The 20,159-nt window shown below is 36.7% G+C and overlaps 1 protein-coding gene across 1 annotated transcript in view; it reads right to left on the reverse strand.

Annotated features, from left to right (window-relative positions):
* The window catches only part of WDR78 (WD repeat domain 78), a 112,092-nt gene that overhangs the window by 13,206 nt on the left and 78,727 nt on the right, over window positions 1-20,159 (reverse strand). The window contains exons 8-13 of the mRNA XM_033225214.1: window positions 18,490-18,684; window positions 11,255-11,457; window positions 8,494-8,580; window positions 6,565-6,716; window positions 4,922-5,079; window positions 4,515-4,636 (exon numbers count right to left, since the gene is read on the reverse strand). Coding sequence (XP_033081105.1) covers window positions 4,515-4,636; window positions 4,922-5,079; window positions 6,565-6,716; window positions 8,494-8,580; window positions 11,255-11,457; window positions 18,490-18,684 — 917 coding nt within the window. The remainder of the gene's footprint in view (window positions 1-4,514; window positions 4,637-4,921; window positions 5,080-6,564; window positions 6,717-8,493; window positions 8,581-11,254; window positions 11,458-18,489; window positions 18,685-20,159) is intronic.

A 20,159-nucleotide genomic window follows, 5' to 3' on the forward strand; every position in this document is an offset into this window, starting at 1 on the left:
CAATATTATCAGCCAATTTAACCTGAATGACATTTATAGAATATTCTAACTAAAAAAAGCATAATACATATTTTTCTCAAGTATACAGGAAATATTTACCAATATAGACCACATACTGGGCTTTATAACAAATCTTAATAAATTCAAAGAGTTCGGTTTATAAAAAGGGTTTTCTCTAATTATGGTGGGATTGAATTAGAAATTGGTAACAGAAAAGCCTTTGGAAAATGCCCAAATATCTGGAAACTAAATAACATGCTTCTAAATAACCCATCCGTCAAAGAAGAAATCAAGGGAGAAAATTGGTCATTTGAACAGAATGAAAATGAAAATGTAACATATCAGAATTTTGGGGATGCTGCTAAAGCAGTACTTAGGAAAAAATTATAGCACAAATAACTACATTAGAAAAGAAAACAGTCATAAATCAATGACCTCTGCTTTCATTCTAAAAAATTAGGAAAATAAGAGCAAATTAAAACCAAAGTAAAGAAAAGAAATAAGGATCAAAGTGGAAATAGATGATAAAGAAAACAAACGGCCGGGCGCGGTGGCTCAAGCCTGTAATCCCAGCACTTTGGGAGGCCGAGACGGGTGGATCACGAGGTCAGGAGATCAAGACCATCCTGGCTAACACGGTGAAACCCCGTCTCTACTAAAAAATACAAAAAATTAGCCGGGCGAGATGGCGGGCGCCTGTAGTCCCAGCTACTCGGGAGGCTGAGGCAGGAGAATGGCGTAAACCCGGGAGGCGGAGCTTGCAGTGAGCCGAGATCGCGCCACTGCACTCCAGCCTGGGTGACAGAGCGAGACTCCGTCTCAAAAAAAAAAAAAAAAAAAAGAAAAACAACAAAATAGCGAAAACCAATTAAGTCAAAAGCCATTTCTTGGAATTCAACAAAATTGATAAACATAAGTCAGACTAATCAAGAAAAGAGAGAAGACACAAATAACTAATATTAGGAATCACAGGGCAATGTCATGGCTTATGCCTATAACCCCAGCACTTTGGGAGGCCAGGGCAGGAGGATCACTTGAGCCCAGGAGTTTGACACCAGCTTGGGCACCATAGCAAGATTACACCACTAAAAAAATAAAAATAAAAATAAATTAGGCCAGGTGCAGTGGCTCACGCCTGTAATCCCAGCATTGTGGGAGGCCAAGGCAGGAGGATCACTTGAGGTCAGGAGTTCAAGACCAGCCTGGCTACTGTGGTGAAACCCTGTCCCTACTAAAAAAAAAAAATACAAAAAAATTAGCTGGGCATGGTGGTGCACACCTGTAATCCCAACTACTCAGGAGACTGAAGTGGGAGAATATCGCTTGAACCCAGGAGGTGGAGGTTGCAGTGAGCCAAGATCACTCCACTGCACTCCAACCCGGACTACAGAGTGAGACCATGTCTCAAAAAAATTAAATTAAATTAAATTAAATAATAAATTTGCCAGACATGGTGATGTGTGGCTGTAATCCTAGCTGTTTAGGAGGCTGATGTGGGAGGATAGCTTGAGCTCAGGAGTTCAAAGTTACAGTGAGTTATAATCATACCACTGCACTCCAGCCTAGGTGACAGAGTGAGACTCTGTCTAAAAAAAAAAAAAAAAAAAATTAGAGGTGAGATTACCATATATTCCACAGTTATTAAAGGATGCTAAGGGGATATCATGTCAATAAATTCCACAACTTCGATAAAATAGACAAATTCCTTAAAAGACACAAATTACCAAAGCTCACTCAAGAAGCAATAGATAACCATAATAACCCTACATATATTAAAATTTGAATTTGTAGTTAAAAATTAAAAATCTCCCTATAAAGAAAACTCCAGGCCCAGATGGTTAATTCTATTAAGTATATAATGAAGAACTCATACTAATTTTATGAAAATTATTTCTAAAAGGAATTCTATGCAGACATGATTACCCTGATAGCAAAGTCAAAGATGTCACAAGAAAACTATAGATCAGCCTTTCTTCTAACCAAAGATTCAAAGATTCTAAACAAAATTTCACTATATCAAATTTGCTAGTATATTAAAAAGGGTAATAAACCACAATGAAATAAAGTTTATTCCAGGGATAAACATTCAAAAATTAATCAATCTAATTCACCATATTAACAACCTTGAAAAGAAAAACTATATGATCATCTTTATACATACAGAAGAGCATTTAACAAAATCCAACATCCATTCCGAATAAGAACCACCCAACAAACTAGGAATGTAATGGAACTTCCTCAATCTGATTAATTGCATCTACAAAAAACCTTCATCTGACACCATACCTAATAGTAAAAGACTAAATGCTTTTCCTCTAAGATCAGGAACAATACAGGTATGCATGCTTTCATCATCTTTACTCATCCCTGTACTGGAGGTTGTAACCAGTATAATCATACAAGAAAGAGAAATAAAGGCAACCAGGTTAGAAAGAAAGAAGTAAAACTGTTTTTATTTACAGACCATATGATCATCTTGAATTCCTTATGCCAAGGACACTTCAGGACACTAGACTAGGTTTTTCTCAACAAAGCATTATTGACATTTTGGGCTAGATAATTCTCTGTTGGGGACTGACGTGCACTGGGAGGGTGGTGGCTGCCTGTACAGTGAAGGATGTTTAGCAACATCTCTGGTCTCTTCCCAGAGATACCGGTAGCACTTTCCCACCCTCACCTCAATTCCTGACAGCTGCAACAACCACAAATATCTCCAATCATTGCCAAATGTTCCCTACTGGGAAAATTCTCCCCTCCCTGCCCACATTGAGAACTACTGTTCTATAGTCAAAGTTAAGGTGAATTACAGGAATTTGATAATGAAGGAAGTTAGAAGATGGCTGTAGTAATTAAAGTAAAAAATAAGAAAGGTCTGAACTCCATTAGCAATAGCAGGCTTGGACTCGAAGGGATGGGACAATAAAATTTAAGTATCATTTGGATGATAGGGTAGAACAGAGGAGTTCAAGTTTTGGTTTGCATAATGATGTAGATGATGGTGCCACCAAAGAGATGATCGTATTACATGTAACAGAAAACATGGAATACATGTTCTGAAAAAGCCTATTACAGTGGCTGAATTTTCTGATTCCAAAGTATCTCCAGATTGATAGCGAGTACAAGGATGGTTACCAGAGGCTGGGAAAGGTAGCTGGGGGTAGGGGGATGGTGGGGATAGTTAATGGGTACAAAGAAATAGAATGAATGAATAAGATCTAGTATTTGGGCCAGGCGCGGTGGCTCAAGCCTGTAATCCCAGCACTTTGGGAGGCCGAGACGGGCGGATCACGAGGTCAGGAGATCGAGACCATCCTGGCTAACACGGTGAAACCCCATCTCTACTAAAAATACAAAAAACTAGCCGGGCGAGGTGGCAGGCACCTGTAGTCCCAGCTACTCCGGAGGCTGAGGCAGGAGAATGGCTTAAACCCGGGAGGCGGAGCTTGCAGTGAGCTGAGATCCGGCCACTGCACTCCAGCCTGGGAGACAGAGCCAGACTCCATCTCAAAAAAAAAAAAAAAAAAAAAAAAGATATAGTATTTGATAGCACAACAGAGTGACTATAGTCAATAATAATTTAATTGTACACTTTAAAAGAACTAAAAGAGTATAATTGGATTGTTTGTAACACAAAGGATAAATGCTTGAAGGGACGGATACCCCATGGTCTATGATGTGATTATTACTCATTGTACGCCTGTATCAAAACATCACATGTACCCCATAAATATATATACCTACTATGTACCCATAAAAATTAAAAATAAAAAACAAACTATCTCCAGATAAAGAAAAAGGAGGACTTCATTAACTGTGCTCTGATTTGATTCTCGGTAAACATGAATTTAAGTGGTCTTTCTAATCCCCAAATCCTGAGAGTCACCATGCGAATTGAAATGTAGAAGACTATACATAAGTGGATTCAGTTTCTGTAAGTATGATAGAGCAGCAGAGTGGCCAAGTGGGGCAAGGAGAGGCACTCAAGTTAAGCACAAAGTTGTAAAGAGAATCTTTCCATAGTTCCTCAGAAATATATACCTCTCATCTATCTATCTGCAAAAGCAGATAAAGATCATAGTATAGCCAACTGGAATGTACCATTCCACCTTAGGTTAGCCCCTAAATCTGTGCTTATTTCTTCACTTACAAAGCACAATTTAAAAAAATCTTTATTGGAATATAATTCACATATCATATAATTCACACGTATCAAGTATATAATCCAATAGTTTCTAGTTTGTTCACAGAGTTCTGCAACCATCACCACCATCAATTTTAGAACTCCCAAAAAACTCTATCATCATTAGTAAGTCATTCCCTACTTTTCCCTCCTTTGTCACCTATTCTTCCACCTGCATCCCCTAGCCCAGACAATCATTTATCTACTTTCTGTCTCTCATATATTAGGCACAGTATTCATTAACAGGCTAATATTTGGTCTTGTTTTATGACTTAATACACTTCAATTTTGGAAATTGTTATATCCAGTGGTAAATAAGAGTGAAATAATTTACCTTGGGATGAAAAGAAAAACACATTCCAGGAGCCTGTCGAGATATCAAAGCTTCATCTTTCTTTTCCTTTTCCCCTCCTTTTCTGTTACTGGTAGCTGTAGTTCTCTTTAATCGCATCAAATCTGTATTTAAAGAAAAACATACATAACTTGTTATTTACCACATGAAAGAGTACCGCAAATATGATGTGTATTTCTTCTGCAAATAATAATATTAGTTCTGCCAACTTTTGCATGTAATTAGGCTAAAATTAGCATACACTAGAACTAGCCACTTAGAAAAACAATGACCAAGCCCAATTTTTTTCTTATTGGCCAAACCAAAATTTGTCACCTTTCACACATGGTTAACTAGAAAATTTTAATTCAGTACGTAACAAGAAAAAGATAACTTGATTTTTCCTTTACCATAACAGTCTAGTCCTTTTCGTATAACCCATTTGGAGATTCTTCCATCTGCTGATATAGAAACTAGTATTTCTCTTTTGTCATCTCCTGTTGTTCCTCGATCTTGTTCTATCCACTGTAGTTGCCAGACAGGTCCCAAATGTTTTTGAGGTGATTCACTAAAACAGTAAAAAAGTACTAAATATATAATCATTATAATAATTTCTTAAAGGTCTTGGAGTATAAGTGATAAGGTCAGCTTTCTAGAAGATCATGACCTATTTATATAATCCTTTTATTGTTCAAAAATAGACTTTTAAATATTTTAAAAAATAGAAAAGACAACCACTTTTCTACTTAATAGTCACTGTTATTTTTTCTACTTCTTACAAAAGAAAAATTGTACTGGTCTTTAACTATATTAGCTATCATAACAGCAATACAAAAGCAAAAATGTTCTTTCTTTTCAGAATCTACTTTTTTTACTCAATTCATTAATTCGTTCTTAGTTTAGTTGTGTAAATTCTGACTTTTACTTTATTTTAGACACATTGAATATAAGTATTTTCATCTTTATAATGTTTTTATGAATTAAGTTGTTAATCATTTAAATCTTATCCAGGGAAACAATTCTTCTTTCTATATTTCACTCGTCTTCCTACGTTTCAAGATTGCCCATTGGTTTAACTCTCTCTATGGATTAGAGTTAAAATTTTTCTGAAAAATTAAACTCACTTCTCAGATTACTCTCTCTTCCTATCAGATTAATGTGATGTTTTTTTCACGGTACTGACTACCTTGATTTTTAATACAAACCCTCCAATGCAATCAGTTCTGAACATTTTTAAAATCATACATATCTTTGATTTTTTGGTGAAAATTATGGACCCTCTTCCCAGAAACAAGCACAAAGGCCCATGCTTACAAAACTGCAAATAATTTGAAGTTAAGTTTAGGAGCCTCTGCTTTAATGGTTATTTCTAGTTCTAGCCAAGTTTATTCAAACACTTTTACAAACATGCCCCATTGGTATCTTGTCTATTCCAAAAACCTAGTCTTTTTAATATCTTTCACCTCTAACCTTTTGGCTTTCCTCATACAACTCATTTATTCATTAATTATTCATCAAACACTTACTAGACTCCTGTTACATGTCCAATTTTCAATGACATGCTGATGATAGAAAGGTATATAAGATTCAATCCTTGCTCTCAAGGAACTTATACCCTCTTTAGTAAGATAGATAGATAGATAGATAGATAGATAGATAGATAGATAGATAGAATAGATTTACATATATATATACACAAACATAATTTTATATATAACATGATAAGTGCTATGATAAAGGTATGTACAGGTTGCACAAAAGAAAGGAATGGGAAAATTTCCTGGAAGAAGTGAAACCAAAGCAGTAGTTTAAGAATAAGCATAAACTGTCAAGCCAGAGGAAGTTGGTTAGTGAGATGGGCAGAGAAGAAGTTGAAGGAGCTATTAGGACACACCATTCCAGCTGCAGAAACAAGAGAGATTATTAAATGTTTCAAAAATAATGGTATCACTCTCAGTAACGACATAAATATTTACTCAAAACTAAATAACATTAGAGTAAATCCTCCTGAAAAAGCATGTATTATACATTTATCTAATTCTCAGGTTCTTACCTACTATCCAGAACCGGAACATTACTGTTGCTCCATACATTGTAAATTGCAATTGTGCCATTGTGGTAGCCAACTGCTAAAAGGTTAGGTGCTCCAATTGAAAAATCCACAGCAGTAACTCCATACGGACTCTGATAAATACGTTCTGGCCACTAAATTTTAAAAAATTACATTTTCAACTTGTTTTTGTAGACCACAGTAAGACAGAATATAATGGTGGCTGAGATTTAGTTTGGTGGCAGTGGGTATGTGAGCAGAGTTAGCCCACATTCAGTTACTTCTGTCCTCCTCATTTCCAGTACAGAAAAGAATAAAACTTCACTTGGTCATTTCCTTTGATACAAGTATGAATCCTCAGCACTCAATGACTTTAAGAAATAGAGTGTTGGGCATGGGGGCTCAATCCTGGAATCCTAGCTACTAGGGAGGCTGAGGTGGGAGGATCACTTGAGACCAGCAGTTTGGGACCAGCCTGGGCAACATAACAAGACCCCCATCTCAGAAAGAAGGAAAAGAAGGAAGGAAGGAAGGAAGGAAGGAAGGAAGGAAGGAAGGAAGGAAGGAAGGGAGGGAGGGAGGGAAGTACAGCACAGTCTTCTACAATAATATTTTGGTAATCTTTCAGCAGGATTAGTATTACCATCACATGTCTACCTTCTTATGGGAACAAAAAACTAATCATCTAGCATATATTCCTGTATTCTAGTATTTGTTTCAGATGCTTGGATTATCTAAAGAATTAAGAGAAAAAGTTCTAAAACTCCCCAAGTTACAAGTTACTCTGTTCTACAACCCCATAAAGAGTTTGTTTTGTTTGAATGTCTAATTTAAATCCTTTCCTGTTTTTAACCACCTACATAAAAAAGAAGACAGACTATTGATGATGAATCCAATGTCAATCCCTCCACATTTAAAATTGCTTCTTCCTTTCTTTTAGCTATATAAACCCAGATTTATATGACATATAACTAAGTTTATTTAAACAGTTACAGATATTACAGACTAGAGGTATTTATAAAAATTTTAGTCATTTTTATATGTTCTTCTGGCCCTTCTCTAAGTTTTCCACTTTGCATTTCAGTTGTGAATCAAAACTAAATGTAAAACTTTAAAGTAACAGATTGACTAGGGCTGTTTAGCAAAATTACTACTATGATTCTTTATATTCGTTCTCTTTGAAAAATGTATGACAGTAAGAAGGTCATATAAATTTATTTTATTTCTATTGAGAATAACAGTCAGGTGATAAGGAGGTATTCATATATTAAGAAACAACCAGGTATTTAAAAAACATAATTTTCAGCTGGGCTCTGGTGGCTCACGCCTGTAATCCCAGCACTTTGGGAGGCCGAGGCGGGCGGATCACGAGGTCAAGAGATCAAGACCATCCTGGCCAACATTGTGAAATCCCGTCTCTATTAAAAATACAAAAATTAGCTGGGTGTGGTGGCACATGCCTGTAGTCCCAGCTACTCGAGAGGCTGAGGCAGGTGAATCGCTTGAACCCAGGAGGTGGAGGTTGCAGTGAGTCAAGATCGCGCCACTGCACTCCAGCCTGGGCGACAATGCAAGACTCTGTCTCAAAAGAAAAACAAACAAACAAAAAAACCCCATAATTTTCAAAGAATTTTCATTTACAGATTCATTTTTCTTTATAATTAGCTGTGAAAATCAATAATGGTTCAACTCTGCATCATCATATAGAAGCATATAGTACATGTTCAATAAATATTTACTGAATGAATTTATAAATGAATTCTCTTTACCCTATGTCAACAAGAACAAATTTTAATTGCTACGAGTTAAACCAAAGAAAATAGTCTTAATTGATAAAATTTTCTAGACTTTATTTATTACATGTAATTATATACTTTATGAGAATTTTGTCAACAGCCAGATAAAAATGCTTCTTATTCTTGTTTGAGTTACCATGGGATTCTTTATTGACCAGCAGCAAGCCAATCCTCTTTTTTGCTCTTTAAATCCAAAGTGCCCATAGCCAACAGCCAAAAGATCCTGAAAACCAGAAAAATACATTTAAAAATAAGAGAAGATAGCATTAAAATATTGGTAAATATATAAAGATATATATTAATGAGCTGTGTTAAAAATAGTAGTAAGACATTTCGACTGAGAGGAAAAAATGCCAGTACACCATCTGTTTTTACTCTATACCTCCATATTCCCAAGCAAAAAAATTAATCAGTGTAATGCTTCTAATTTGCAGACTGAAAGATAAGCACCTAAAAATAACCAATTGCTAACAAGTTCTTTTACATATTAAGGTAGTCTTCTGAGATTGTATTAATAGATTATAATATATTTTGAGTTTTTGAGGACTACCTAATTATTTCAAATGTAAAATAAAGGACACTTAAGTTAAAGGTAGGTGCCATAGACTGAATTGTGTCCCCTTAAAATTCATATGTTGAAGGTCTAACCTCCAATATGATTGCATGTGGAGATAAGGGTTTTAGGAGGAATCTAAGGTTAAATGAGATTACAAAGGATGGGGTCCTAATGAGACAGGACTGGTGACTTTATAAAAAGAGAAAAATACACCATAGATCTCTCTCTGCCATGTGAGGACACAGTGAAAAGGCAGCCACTGCAAGCCAGGAAGAGAGCTCTCACCAGAAAGTGCATCAGTAGCCCTTGGATCTCAGACTTTCCAGCCTCCAGATTTATGGGAAAATAAATTGCTGTTCTTTAAGACATCCAGTCTATAATATTTTGTTATGGCAGCATGAGCTGCCTATACAGGAGGTCATTTCTAGAAATGCATATGTAAATACAAATAAGCAAAAGCTTAATAAATTAACAAATCCAGCCTCTGCTCTGTAACCAGAATACCTTTAATTTTAGAATATTACATTTTCTTATCACCACCTTACTTTCAGGACAACATAATCTCTCCACAATTCCCTCTGTCTTAAAAACAGTCTTCACTACTATACCCTTTCACCCTGATATTGACAAATCCCTATTTATCTCTTCTAGACTCTGCAGAGGCCTTACTTTCTCTAAGAAACAGTCAAGAGCTTCTTGTATGTGTCCCCACAGCACTGTTTATTTCCTCATCACAGCACATTCAAAATTATTATACAGGTAGGGTCTATATATAACTTCATTACTACTGTATCTCTAGTGCCTTAACAGTGTGCCAGGCACAGAGTTAATGTTCACTAAATATTTATACAATGAATTAATAAATATTATAGACTCCATCTGTAATATGTTTGCATTTAGGCTCATTCAAAATTATTTAATTTAATCTCCATAGCAATGCATTAATTTTTAAAATGCTAGTATATTCAGTTTCTAAAAATGTTTCATATATCTTTATTACAGATTTATTAAATCCTATTTACAGGACAGGCATGGTAGCTCACACCTGTAAAAGCAGCACTTTGGGAGGCCAAGGCAGGAGGATCACTAGAAACCAGGAGTTCAAGACCAGCCTTGGCAACAAAACAAGACCCTCATCTCTCCAAAAAATTAATTAATTAAAATTAATTCCACTAATTGAGAAGACAGTCCCAAATACAGTTTTATAAAGATAAATTCATAGTAAAAGTTTTTTACTTTGTTACAAAATAATACACATAATTAAAATAATGTGTTATTTAGATTTCAATGGAAATGATTATAGACTTTCTGTTTTTTAATAACTATGACAACTGTTATGTCTGCACAAAGCACCTGATAAGGCGTGGCAATAAAATAATAAGGCTAATTCATAAACATACAAAATATAATATAATTTAAATAAATTGGTTTTGACTGCTTCAACAATTTAAATATTTATATCAAAGATACTGCCATTACCTGAAAAACTGTTGGAATTGTTAACTGGGAAATACCTTCAGAACCAGTTTATAAATCCCAGAAGAAAATTAGTCTAATTACTCTGTAATTCTCTCTTTTTTACAACCAAACATATAATTCTCCAACTTGACAATTCATCTTATTTGCCTCAAGATGACTTTTGTCAGTGCAGTCGTTAAGAGCAAGAACTATGGAGCCAGATGTTTGCATTTGAATTCTGGCTGTTTTACCTACTAGTGGTGTGACTTTGGGCAAATTACTTATGTTTTTTGTGCTTCAGTTTCCTTTCAACATAATGAGAAGAATAATAGTATCTAATTCACAGGGTTGTTGTGTTAATACAGTTAAAAACAATGGCGCCTGCTACATACTAAGTGCTGTTTAAGCACTTGCTAATATCGGTGGTAAGAGTATTTTAAGGAATCTCAAAATTATTTTGCACACTTGTAGGGTCACTAGATTAAGTATACACTTCCAAATATGACTACTTTGAGGCCAATATAAATTTGGGCACATGAGTTTTGGTATACATTAAGTAAATCTACCAATCCTCTAGTTTACTTATCCATATCTAACATGAATTCAGAGAATGCCATGTCCCAAGTAGATCCCCTAAAATAAAAATGGTAATGTTTTACATATTAAATGTTTACTATATTAAAGGAGAAAAACATTATTTTGTAACTATTTGCATTTCCCCCTTTTTAAACTGGAACTTGTTTTAGGGGCATTCTAAAACTCAAAGTTATGGTCAATTTAAATTCCTTGTCCCATATCTAAGGAAAGCAATTCTTCATTATTCGAACTTGATAATTTCCCTTCAATGGTAGAAACAGAATTGTTCAAATGTTTCATAACTTACTGGATTTGTTTTATTCCAGGCAAGGCTGCTCACATTGAGGCCTTTGGTTAAGTCACAGGAAAAAGACCAAAGTCGTTCCAAGTTGGCGGGTATTGTTGATTCTTCTGCATGTATTTCTTCTTCCTCTTCCTTCTTAGATTCTTCCTCTACTTCTTCACGTTTTGCACTTTCTAAAAAATCTTCAGGCTCTTCAGGTTCAGGTTCTAAAGTTTAATCAAATAAAATGATCACTGTCCTCTACATGTAGACGGACCTGCCAAAAGCTCCAAACAGCCTATCTACCCACGGCTGACACTGCAAGCACCATCAGATCTGCTGGATCATATGGCGTAAGTGGCAGATCACCGTGAAGGGCAGCCTGGATCTGTGGCAGAATCTTCTGCTGTTCTGGGTTCCAACTCAAAGCCAGCAACTTTTCTGTTTACTTAGTAAATGGGCCAGTGTAACACATCCAAATGACAAATATGTTGTCTCTAAAATGTAGAGAGACTCACTAGGCATTGTGCTTCTTTTTGGTTGTAAAAGATGCCAGGTACAACAACTTATCCTTCACCTTAGAAGATACAGCTCAACATATCCCACACCACACACACATGACACCTAGAAACTTCACTGAGGTAGAAGTCCCCAGAAATCTTGTCAGTTTTACTTCCCACCCTCTGACAGGAAAATGTCTTACTGAAGTCTACTTTCTGTTTACTAAGTTCAATCAGCATATCATCCATTTAATGTGCTAGTGTGTTATCTTGTTGAAGGGAAAGAGCCCTGCAGACTAAATTATGATACAGGGTTGAAGAATTGATATACCCCTGAAGTAGGACAGTGAAGGTATATTGCTGGCCTGACCAGCTAAAAATAAATGACTTCTGGTTGTTTTTTACCAACAGACATTGCAGGAAAAAAAAGCATTTGCACCAGGTACAAGGGAGGTGTCTTAATTTCCTTAATGAACCTCTTATGGAACAACAGTTGCAATTGGAGTCACCACCTGGTTAAGTTTATAATAATAATCCACTGTCATTCTCCAAGATCCATCTGTTTTTAAATTTATTTATTTCCATTTTTTAGAGATGCGGGGGGTAGGGGGGTCTTACTATATTGCCTAGGCTGGTCTTGAATGCCTGGCCTCAAGCAATCCTCCTGTCTTAGCTTCCCAAAGTGCTGTGATGACAGACATGAGCCACTGCACTTGGCCAAGATCCATCTGTTTTCTACACATGCCACATATGTGAGTTGAATGAGAAATGTGGTGGGTATCAACATCCCTGCATATTTCAAGTCCTTGACAGTGGCAGTATCTCTGAAGTCCCCTCAAGAATGTGTTACTGCTTCTGATTTACTATCATTATCACTCAAAGCCCATAGTTTTACATTTTAAAGGTTAGGGTTCACTCATGGTACTGTATATTCTACAGGCTTTGACAAATGTATAATGACACATATCTGCCATTGTAGTACCATATGGAGTAATTTCACTGCCCTAAAAATCTTCTGTGTTCTTCTTGTTCATCTCTCTCTGGTCCCTCATCCCTGGAAACTACTGATCATTTTACTGTCTCCATATTTTGCCTTTTCCCAAAATGTCATACTGTTGGAATCACGCAGTATGTGGCCTTTCAAATTGGCCTCATTTGCAGGGTAATATGCATTCAAATTTCCTCCAGGTCTGCTTCTTTTTTTTTTTTTTTTTTTTTTTGAGACGGAGTCTCGCTCTGCCACCCAGGCTGGAGTGCAGTGGCCGGATCTCAGCTCACTGCAAGCTCCGCCTCCCGGGTTTACGCCATTCTCCCGCCTCAGCCTCCCGAGTAGCTGGGACTACAGGCGCCCGCCTCGTCGCCCGGCTAGTTTTTTTTTTTTTTTGTATTTTTAAGTAGAGACAGGGTTTCACCGTATTAGCCAGGATGGTCTCGATCTCCTGACCTCGTGATCCGCCCGTCTCGGCCTCCCAAAGTGCTGGGATTACAGGCTTGAGCCACCGCGCCCGGCCCCAGGTCTGCTTCTGACTTGATAACTTAGTGATGAATAATATTCCATTGTCTGGATGTATCATAGTTCATTTATCCATTCACCTACTGAAGGGCATCTTGGTTGCTTCTAAGTTGGGGCAATTATGAGTAAAACTGCTATAAATACCCATGTGCAGGTTTGGTGTGGACACAGCTTTCAGCTCATTTAGTTAATCAACAGATTACTAAATCGTATGGTAAGAGTATGCTTAGGTTTTTGTTTGTTTTGTTTTGTTTTTGAAGACAGAGTCTCACTCTGTTGTCCTGGTTGGAGTGCAGTGGCACCATCACCACTCACTTTAACCTCTACCTCCTGGGTTCAAGCAATTCTCATACCTCAGCCTAATGAGTAGCTGGGACTACAGGCACCTGCCACCATACCCGGCTAATTTTTTGTATTTTTAGTAGAGCCAGGGTTTCACTATATTGGCCAGGCTGGTCTCGAACTACTGTCCTCAAGTGGCCTGCCCACCTCAGCCTCCCAAAGTGCTGGGATTACAGGCATGAGACACCACACCCAGACAGGAGTATGTTTAGTTTTACAAGAAACGGCCAAACAATATTCCAAAGTGGATATACCATTGTGCATTCCCATCAGCATGAATGAGACTTCTTGTTGCTCCACATCTCCAACAGCTTTGAGTGCTGTCAGTGTTTTGGACTTGCCCATTCTAATAAGTGTGCAGTGATACCTCATTGTTGTTTTAATTTGCAATTCCCTAATGAAATCTGATATTGAAAGGTCAGGTGTAATGGCTCACACCTGTAATCCCAGCACTTTGGGAGGCCAACGTGGGAGGGGAGCTTGAGTTCAGGAGTTCAAGATCAGCCTGGGCAACAAAGTGAGACCTCATCTCTACAGAAAATTTTTAAAAATTAGCTGGGTGTGGTGGTGCATGCCTGTGGTCTTAGCTAAGCCAGAAGCTGAGGCAGGAGGATCGTTCGAGACAGGGAAGCTGAGGCTACAATGAGCCGTGATTGTGCCACTGTACTCCAGCCTGGGTGACAAAGCAAGATTCTATCTCAAAAAAAAAGGGGGGGGGGCGGTTGGAGGAGGAGGATGAAGAAGAACAAGAACAAGAAGAAGAGAAAATAATAATATGATGTTGAGTATCTTTTTGTATGCTACTTTGACATGTGTATATTTTCTTCAGTGAGATATCTCTTCAGGTCTTTTACCCATTTTTAATCATGTTGTTTCTTTTTCTTATTGTTGGGTTTTAAGAGTTCTTTGTGTATTTTGGATAATAGCAATTTATCAGAAACGTCTTCTGAAAATATTATCTTCAGTATGTGACTTGTCGTCTTATTCTCTTGACAGTGTCTTTTGCAGAGCAGAAGTGTTTACTTTTAATGAGGCTCAGCTTATCAATTATGTCTCTCAATGGATCATACATTTGGTGTTATATTTTAAAAGTCATTGTAAGACCCAAGGTCATCTAGTGTTTCTCCTATGTTATCTTCTAGGAGTTTTATAGTTTTGCATTTTACATTCAGGTCTACGATCCATTTGAGTTAATATTTGTGAAAGGTGTAAAGTCTATGTCTAGGTTCATATTTAGTACCATTTGTTGAAAGACTATCTTTTTTCTATTGTATTGCCTTTCTTCTTTTGTCAAAGATCAGCTGACTATATTTTGGCAGATCCATTACTAGGTTCTCTATTCTGTTCTACTCTATATTCTTGTTTATTCTCTTGCCAATAGCATGCTATCTTGACCACAATCTCTTATTAGACAAGAAAAAAATGTGAAATCAATGATCCAATTTTCCATTTTAAGAAACTAGAAAAGGAGTCAGGAACAGTAGCTCATGTCTATAATCCCAGAATGGGAACAATTCTTATTTAAAATGGTGCTGAAACAACTGGAGATTCAAAAAACAATCTTTAAACCTTAACTTAGTCCATTCATAAAAAAATTAATTGAAAACAGATAACATGATAGATATGTTAATGTGCTTCACTATAATGACCTTTTTACTATATATTTATCTTGTAACATCATGTTGTATACCTTAAATATACACAATAAATTTGTTAAAAATAAAAATAGGCCAGGTGCAGTGGCTCACACCTGTAACCTCAGCACTTTGGGAGGCCGAGGTGGATGGATCATTTGAGGTCAGAAGTTCAAGATCAGCCTGGCCAACATGGTGAAACCCCATCTCTACTAAAAATACAAAAATTAGCCAAGCGGTAGTGGTGTGCGCCTGTAATCCCAGCTACTAGGGAGGCTGAGGTGGGAGAATCCCTTGAGCCTGGGAGGAAGAAGTTGCGGTGAACTGAGACAGGGCCATTGCACTCCAGTCTGGGCCAGAGAGTGAGACCCTGTCTCAAAAAAAAAACAAATAAATAAACAAACAATCCAATATAGATAGTAGACCTAAACATAAAAGCTAAAACTATACAGCTTCTATAAGAAAACTGGGACGTATAAATTTGCAAACTTGGGGCAGGCAAAGATTTGTTAGAGAGCTCATGGAAGGAATTAATTACAAAAGAAAAAATTGACAGATTAGATTTCACAAAAATAAACTTCTGTTCATCAAAAAAATTTTAAGAAAATAAATTGGCAATCCATAGACTTAAATATTTGCAAAATATGTAACTGACAAAAGGTTTGTACCCAGAGTATATAAAAATAAGCTCTTACAACTTGAGTTTTTAAAAGACAATTCAGGCTGGGCACGGTGGCTCATGCCCTGTAATCCCAGCACTTTGGGAGGCTGAGGAGGGTGGATCACCTGACGTCAGGAGTTTGAGACCAGCCTGACCAACATGGTGAAACCCAGTCTCTACTCAACTACAAAAATTAGCTGGGCATGGTGGTGGGTACCTGTAATTCCAGCTACTTGGGAGGCTGAGGCAGGAATCACTGGAACCCAGGAGGTGGAGGTTGCAGTGAGCCAAGATTGTGCCTTTACACTCCAGCCTGGGTGACAGAGTGAAACTCCATCTCAAAAAAAAAGAAGTAGAAGAAAAATTTAAAGAAATAAAAAGGCAACTCAACTTTAAAATTGGTAAGAGACTTGACCAAACAGTAAACAGAAGATATTCAAGTGACCAAAATAAACCACATAAACAAGAACTCAGTTTTTAGAACAACACTAAAAGGATTGCCAACATCAGGTGTTATAAATGTTGTGGAGCAACTGAGACTCTTACACATTGCTGTGCGAGTATAAGACGGTATAACCACTTTGGAAAAGTATTTTACTGTTTCTTAAAATGTTAAACATCTACCCAGTAATCCAATAATCCCATTTGTAGGTATTTTCACAGGAAAAATTAAAACATCCATTTACCAAAAGGCTCACACAAAAATGTTCATACCAGCATTACTCTGAATATCTCCAGACTGAAAATATGCAAGTGTCCCTCAACATGTGAATGGATAAACAAATCATTGTGGTATATTCATATACTACAGCATTACTTGGGGAAAAAAATGAACTACTTATACACGCATCAACCTAGGAAATCTCAAACACATTGATATTGAATGCAAGAAGCCAGACTCAAAAGAATACTTACTTTATGAACCCACTTATATGACATACCAGAATAGGGAAAGTTAATCTATATTGATGGAAATCAGAGCAATGCCTGTGCGTGTGTGTGGTGGGGGTTGGGGAGTGGAGTTAAGGTTTACTTGGAAAACTGCACACGGTAACTCTTAGGGTTAACAGACAGGTCCTCTGTCTTGATTAAAGTATTGGTAACTCCAGTTTATACATTTCCAAAATGCATTTTTATATATAATTTAAAATATATATTTCATTGTATATAAATCTTACCTCATTAAAACATTTGCTAGAGTATTTTTATTTCTTAGATGTGTTGAAAGAAGTGATGTGCCAACAGTAACATTTACATTGTTACATTTACATTTTGTTTTGTAAATGTCAATATATAAGTACTATATGAATTGCAACCTTACAACTCTTTAAATATAGGATGAAAAATACATATATATAAGTGATTAAAATGTTTAAATATCAACCTAATGTGAGAGAAGGAACACAGTTTTTCAATACTCTTCTAGATGCATGCAGGCAAAAAGATTTACAACCATTTGTCACACATACTATTCTGTAACCTTTTTCTTTTCAAATGTAACCATATAGATTAATTTTGACTTGAAGAAGCAAGATAAATTTCATAAAGGAAGTTTCCTTAATCCATATTTGAAAGCTGGGAATACAATAGGCAAGCATGCGGTGGGGATAGACTGTCAAGTAAATTCCAACTAGAAGTACTAAGGCAGGAAAATGTGGGTTCTATTTGAGGACAACAGATAAGTCTAAATATAGCTAACTTTTAGAGTCTCCAAAGCAATATGATAATACAAAGTAATCTGTGGCCATACTGCAGATATCTTTTGAATGATACACTTTGAGCTTTGTAATTTATTCTAGGCAATGGGAAAGCATTGAAGGTTTTTTGAGTGGTTTAGGATACATCAGCAAAGTGCGCTGATATAGCAGAAAGAGAACTAGAACTTGAGATGGTTGAATGCCTAGCTTTTCTACTTACTATTAACCTCACAAAGTTTCTATAGCCTTCAATTTCTTCATTCATGTATTTTTTAATACATGATGAAAGGTTGATTAAGATAATCTCTAAAATCCTTTAAAATATTCTGTTATCATATGAGATGGGATTTGTAGCAATGAGAACAGGTAGAATGCCCCTGCAATAGATTTGGGAGTAGTAACAAAAGTAAGAACCTAGAAAGTAACAACGATAATGGAAAAGAAGAGGTTGAATATGAGAGATACTGTAAAAATGAATAAGTAATTGAATGCAGGAATAAGGGAGAACTAAGAGCTATAGATGCTTAGGAAGTTTTGAATCTGAGACAATCTGCTTCTGTGGACATCCTAGTCTGGACTGTAGTGCTACTCACACATTTAGGGCTGAAAGCTTTAGAAATATGTCCTCTGATAATGATAACCCAACCTGGAGATTACATTTAGAAATATATACTAAAACCCTTACATTTTAAAAATTATTTGAGTTTGTCTAAACATGGTATCTTCTTTTTCTTTTTTTAAGAGACAAGGTCTTGCTCTGTCACCCAGGCGGGAGTGCAGTGGCATGATCATAGCTTGCTACAACCTTGAACTCCTGGATCCAAGCAATCCTCTTCCTCAGCCTCCCTAAGTACTGGGATTATAAGTATAAGCAACTGCACCCAGCCTAAACATGTTTATTTTTTTAAATACCTTTTAAAACAGGAAGCTGACGATAAGCTGCAAGTTTTGGCTGAAATATATTTTCCATTAGAACTCGTTCCATAAAAAATAAGTCCTGATGAAATTTGTCAGACTTTAATATTGCATCTGAGTGGTCTTCCTCATCTTCATGGATTTTTGCCAGAATTACGTTTTCTATGTCCATTAGAGAACTAGTTTCACTATCTACAAAATACAAACATGACACAATGATAAAATATTAAAATGGATGGCTCATACATTCTGAAGACTTTTTAAATGCTATTTCATCATTTGTATTTATTTTCCTCCAGTTTTCAACAACTTTAATAGACATTTATTGAATATCTTATGTACCAAGCACATGAAAGATGCACATACCTCATTTTGAAATTCTTTTTTTTTTTTTTTTTTTGAGACGGAGTCTCGCTCTGTTGCCCAGGCTGGAGAGCAGTGGCATGATATCGGCTCACTGCAAGCTCCGCCTCCCGGGTTCACGCCATTCTCCTGCCTCAGCCTTCAGAGCAGCTGGGACTACAGGCGCCCGCCACCACGCCCGGCTAATTTGTTGTATGTTTTAGTAGAGACGGGGTTTCACCGCATTAGCCAGGATGGTCTCAATCTCCTGACCTCGTAATCCACCCGTCTCGGCCTCCCAAAGTGCTGGGATTACAGGCTTGAGCCACCGCGCCCGGCCTGGAATTCTTAACCATCAAAAACTGTACTATTTTTCAGAATACAGACAATGATAACCTCCTGAGGTAATTTTTATCTTTATTCTTTTAAAATTCAAGTTGAAAAAAGATGATCAGTCTTCAGAAAAAGGTCTGATTTGATTATTGCTATATAGAAATACTATACTATTGTATTAAGTTTTCTATTGCTGCTGTAACAAATCACAGTGGCTTAAAACAACGCAAATTTATCTTACAGTTCAGTAGATTAGAGGCCTAACAGATGTCACTGAGCTAAAACCAAGAAGTTGATAGGGCTTTGTTCCTTTCTGAAGGTTCTAAAGGAGAATTTGTTTCCTTGATTTTTTCAGTTTCTGGGGGACACCACAATCTTTCCTTCATCTTCAAAGACAGCAACATTGATTGCATTCCTGCTGACCTTCTTCTGTCATCACATCTCTCTCCCAGATCACAGCTGGAAAAGGTCTTTTACTTTTTAGTACTCCATGTGATTAGATTGGGGCCAATAAGATTATCCAGAATAATCTTTCCATCTGAAGATCCCCATTGTAATCACATCCGGAAAATCTCTTTTGCCGTGTTAGGTAACACATTCACAGGTTCCAGGGATTGGGTATGCACAAATTTGCGGGACTATTGTTCTGCCTACCACACTACTTAGTAAACTCTTATTTTAAAAAAAGAATGAAGGAAACTCTTGCTTCTTTATCTTCACAGATGGAGGGAGCATACTTCTCCTTATTCCTCCTGCTAAATTCAATTAACTGAAAATTTTAGAAAACAACAAACATAAGTAGTCTTTGAAAGGTGAAGAGAAGGAATGGATATTCTTTTTGCCTCATATATTTCAGATATGGAGCTGAAGAAGTCAGCAACCTGGGAACACTGATGGGCATAAGCAAGAAAAAAACCCCAAAAGATTAGCCAAAGGACCAGGAAAAGCGTAGCCTTGAAAGAAAGAAAGCTTTTAGATGGCAGCCATTCTAC

This window comes from Trachypithecus francoisi, unplaced genomic scaffold, assembly GCF_009764315.1.
Source record: "Trachypithecus francoisi isolate TF-2019V2 unplaced genomic scaffold, Tfra_2.0 Lachesis_group12, whole genome shotgun sequence".
Lineage (NCBI taxonomy): Eukaryota > Metazoa > Chordata > Mammalia > Primates > Cercopithecidae > Trachypithecus > Trachypithecus francoisi.